At 33.3% G+C, this 4,046-nt stretch overlaps 1 protein-coding gene across 1 annotated transcript; it reads left to right on the top strand.

Annotated features, from left to right (window-relative positions):
* Positions 1-359: 359 nt before the first annotated feature.
* LOC121761467 (protein TILLER ANGLE CONTROL 1-like) lies at positions 360-3,698 on the top strand. The gene is made up of 5 exons (XM_042157113.1): positions 360-387; positions 476-512; positions 598-1,100; positions 1,215-1,380; positions 3,414-3,698. Exons 1-5 carry the CDS (start codon positions 382-384, stop codon positions 3,425-3,427), a joined length of 726 nt encoding a protein of 241 aa, XP_042013047.1. The 5' UTR covers positions 360-381; the 3' UTR covers positions 3,428-3,698.
* The last annotated feature ends 348 nt before the right edge of the window (positions 3,699-4,046 follow it).

The following is a 4,046-nucleotide window of genomic DNA, read 5'->3' as shown; positions in this document are numbered from 1 at the left end:
CTATTTCTCTAGAGTAGTGAATGAAATTTATATTGAAAAATAGAATGCGGCCAACTGCTGAGCTATAGAAAACATATTTTGGAAAGCCAAAACTTAATGAAATCAATTTAAACACCTTATTACATTAGAGTGAGAAGGAAATGGAGTAATTCTGTTCTAAAATTAATTGTTTTACAAATATTTAGTAATGGGAATTGAAATTAGCGAATAAGGAATGGGGAGACAATCGAAAGAGCCAGATAGAGAAGCCAATGAGAGAATTCCAAGCGAAGGACCCACCTAGAGACACGTGGCAGCTACTGCCTATCGCCCTATTCCTATTCCTATCGACACTCCACTGCCAAAGTTCCACTATCATTATTCATTACCAACAAGAAAAAAATGAAGGCAAGTTTCTCAGTTAATTTTAACGTCCATCTTCCTTGATCATCTTTTTTTCATTCTTTTTACCACCTTTTTGTTTGTCTATTTGTAGATCTTCAACTGGGTTCACCGAAGGTTCAATAACAAAGGTGATCATCATCAATTACTCCCTCCTTTTTTTAATTTAAAAATAATAGTTTCTTCTTATTGGAATGAATTAATCTGGGCATGCAGCGGAAAATGTGAAGAAAAACAGCGACATTGCCACGACGGATGAGCAGCAATTTGTGGGGGAAAACGAATGCGACGTCGTTTTGGAGAGCTGGAGAGGTGGGATTCTTGCCATAGGAACATTCGGCTACGATCCGTTAAAGCATAAAAATCAACATCTTACTGAAGCTTACTTTTCCGAGGATGTTGATGATGATGATGATGATGGTGATAATGATGGTGATGATTCCTCCTCCCTCATAGATCAACGTGGCGGCAATCCGTTGGCTCTGACGGAAAATGTGGAGGAGGAGGAGGAGGATGGTGAGCTTGAGTTTGGGTTTGAATATGTAATGATGAAGAAGAAGGAGAGGACTACTCTGGCAGATTTGTTCGTTGCGGACTGCGATGAGGATGAATGCGGCATTGCCAAGAGCAAGTCCCACCATTTACTGACACAGAAATCGAGTCGGAAGCATACGCCCTCCTTTGGCCGCACTGCTCGCCCCATCCACAAACTCAACAAAGTCTGTTTTTTTTTTCTTTACTTATTATTCAAATTTATTATATATCGACAACACAAATTACAAGATTTGGTAGGACGTAGACATAAGTAACATCTGATTAATATTGAATGGCAGCTGATGCGGAGAATGTTGACAAGAAAGATCCATCCTGAATTAGTAGGACCCACCAATCCTAAACTACAGGCCTTGGACAATTATGATTATAATTATAATTACTCTTATAATTATGCTAATAAGACCCGGGAGACTGACGACTACGCCTCGCTTCTGCCCACTAAAGGTGCGTTACTCATTTGAATTTCAAATGCATAGGTAATTTACATGCAAAGCATGCCTCAGTTCCAAATTTTATCCAAATACTGTAATACTCCCTCCGTTCCATAGATGTGGAGGCGTTTCTTTTCAACACGAGATTTAAGAAAAATTGTATTAGGTGACTTAAGTAAAGAAACAAGAAAGTAGAAAATGAAAAAGGTAGAGAGAATAAAGTAAGAGAGAGTAAAGTAAGTGAGAAGAAATATGTTAACTTTTACTAAAAAATGAAATGACTCCACTACTATAGAACGTACCAAAATAACAAAATGACTCTACTACTATGGAAAGAAGGGAGTACTTACTAGTTACTACTGTTAGGCTAAGATAAGGTCAAGATATATGAGTTAAATGAGCTTATTTGATTGTTTGGTCGATAAGATGAGGCTCATGTTAGGCACTTAAAACTTATCTTTATCTGAAAGTTCATCTTACTCTAATGGCCTATGTCACTTTCGGTGACAATTGTCAATCCTTAAATATCTTAAAAAAAACGTTATTTTTTAACTCTTGATTTAAATTATGTTTTCAAATACCATATATCAAACTAAATGCAAGTTTATGAGGATTCTATCAAAATTTCAATAGCATATGTTTAGACGAAGAAATTTGCATGAAAAAATTGTAATTTGTATATATTTATAACGACCTAAAATATAATGTCATTCATTGCATTGATATGATTAGCTGCGTCAACTTACGTAAAGTTCGATTTTGCAAACAATTGTTGTTTAATGAAATCTGTTGCAGTGATTTAATAACCCAAGTACAATGTATATAATGCCAAAATAAGTGTGTGTATTTTCGAATCGTATATGTATATTTATTACAATTGTGTGTAGAACCATTTTATCCCCCAATGCCCTATTAGTATGTCGATAATGAACATGAAATAATTAAATCTCCACAATCTATGATGTAGGCGTATGAGAATGACTGAACTTGTAGATAAATAACTCAAACTTATCGAGAACTTCAGAGTATAAAAATTCAATATCAAATTATTAATCAAAGTCTGTCTTTTAAGTTCAACAATGAGGTCTTTATATAGACAAAGGAAAATTTTAAACTTATGAAAAATAAAACTAGAAGGAAAATAAGCAAAATAGGAAAACTTAATTTGTAGAAGGAAAAACAATTAATTCTAATATTTTTCCATCTACTAATTATATTAACTAGTAAATAAATAAAACCAAATATATAACTCTTCAAATACTGCATCAATCTAATTTTTATCTAATGGATAACAATTGACCTTAATTTTGATACTGTATGAAATTTATTTTCACTTTTAGTCCATCCTAGCTAGATAGAACGATCGATCAGAATAAGACTTGACCCAAATTCATTACTCTATGTGTTATTCAACCAATTCGAAATCATCGCCCCAATAAGGAATTAAACACAATAAAGTTTGATCCGAACCCATTAACTTCGTGTCGTCGATAGTGAGCTAGTGAGAATTGATAAAAAGCTGTCTTTTTTTTCTCATAGAAAGTGAATATTTTCAATAATTTCGATCTTTTATATGCTACCCTCCATTATAATAAAGATGACCAGTCACGATTCATAGACTGTACATGTAAAATCATGCTTTCTCGCTTATTATGTTTTCGTACACATGAATGAAATGATTTCTTTTATAATAGTATTAGTACTTATATTATAATAACGCTTTGTTCTAAGTTAATACTCCTAGAATAAGAATCTACTGCTCCCTCCGTCCCTAAAGAGTATGAACATTTGGTTCAACACGAATCTTAATGCATAATTGAAAAAGTAAGAGAGAGATAGAAAGAAAAAACTTTTAAAGTATTGTCAGTAGAGAATGAGTCTCACCTCATTAGAGAGAAAGGAGTTTCCAAAATTAGGAAGTTCATATTCTTCATGGACGAACTAAAAAGGAAATAGTTCATACATTTCATAGATAGAGGGAGTAATATTTTTCTCGACCTCTGTCGAAGTTAACTGTATTAATTGGTGTACCCTATCTTATTGCAGACATCAATATATGATGATTACATCATGAATAATGTATGTGAGGCAAGGTGCGGCCATGAAGAATCCTTGGCTCTTTTTATCAGATGCAATGCAAGTGTTTGTACTCTCGGATGATGAACATTTAATTGTTTGATTATGCGTGTTTGTATTCTGCTATCTCTGTGCACGTACGATTCCATTAGCTTTGGACTGCTATTATTCAAGTTGAGGTTCCCATTTTCAACGTTTTGCTTCACTCTGCCTACATCCACCCACCCTCATAAGTTGGATGAAATCAAGTAAAAAATCACTATTCCCTGAGAACTAGGAATTATGCTCTTTTTTTTACATACAATGATGTTTATGTTATTTAGAGATGAAATTAAATAATTCTTTATGGAATTCGAAATTTGATGTTGCACTCCTTCGGAATACAATATAGAATTTCAATTGAAAAAGTGAAAATGGTTCTCCATATTTTTGTTGACCTCAAAAAAACAAAAATGCTCCAAATATATTTTTGTTAAGGTGGTAATTCATTCAGAAGCATAGTATTCACTATAGCTTATAAATTTTGTCAATAAATAATGAATAGAAATTACACATAAAAATGTTGTTTCATGTGCCATGTTAAACATTAACAACGTTATTCTC

The sequence above is a fragment of the Salvia splendens genome, chromosome 13 (assembly GCF_004379255.2).
Source record: "Salvia splendens isolate huo1 chromosome 13, SspV2, whole genome shotgun sequence".
In the NCBI taxonomy this organism is placed as follows: domain Eukaryota; kingdom Viridiplantae; phylum Streptophyta; class Magnoliopsida; order Lamiales; family Lamiaceae; genus Salvia; species Salvia splendens.
The sequence above is the reverse complement of the archived record's forward strand: the minus strand, read 5'-3'. Positions and strand labels throughout refer to the sequence as shown.

Excerpts from the sequence above, each read along its gene's own strand:
- LOC121761467 (XM_042157113.1), top strand. Across the intron at positions 513-597 it reads CCGAAGGTTCAATAACAAAG|CGGAAAATGTGAAGAAAAAC; the intron begins GTGATCATCATC and ends CTGGGCATGCAG. Across the intron at positions 1,101-1,214 it reads CCATCCACAAACTCAACAAA|CTGATGCGGAGAATGTTGAC; the intron begins GTCTGTTTTTTT and ends ATTGAATGGCAG.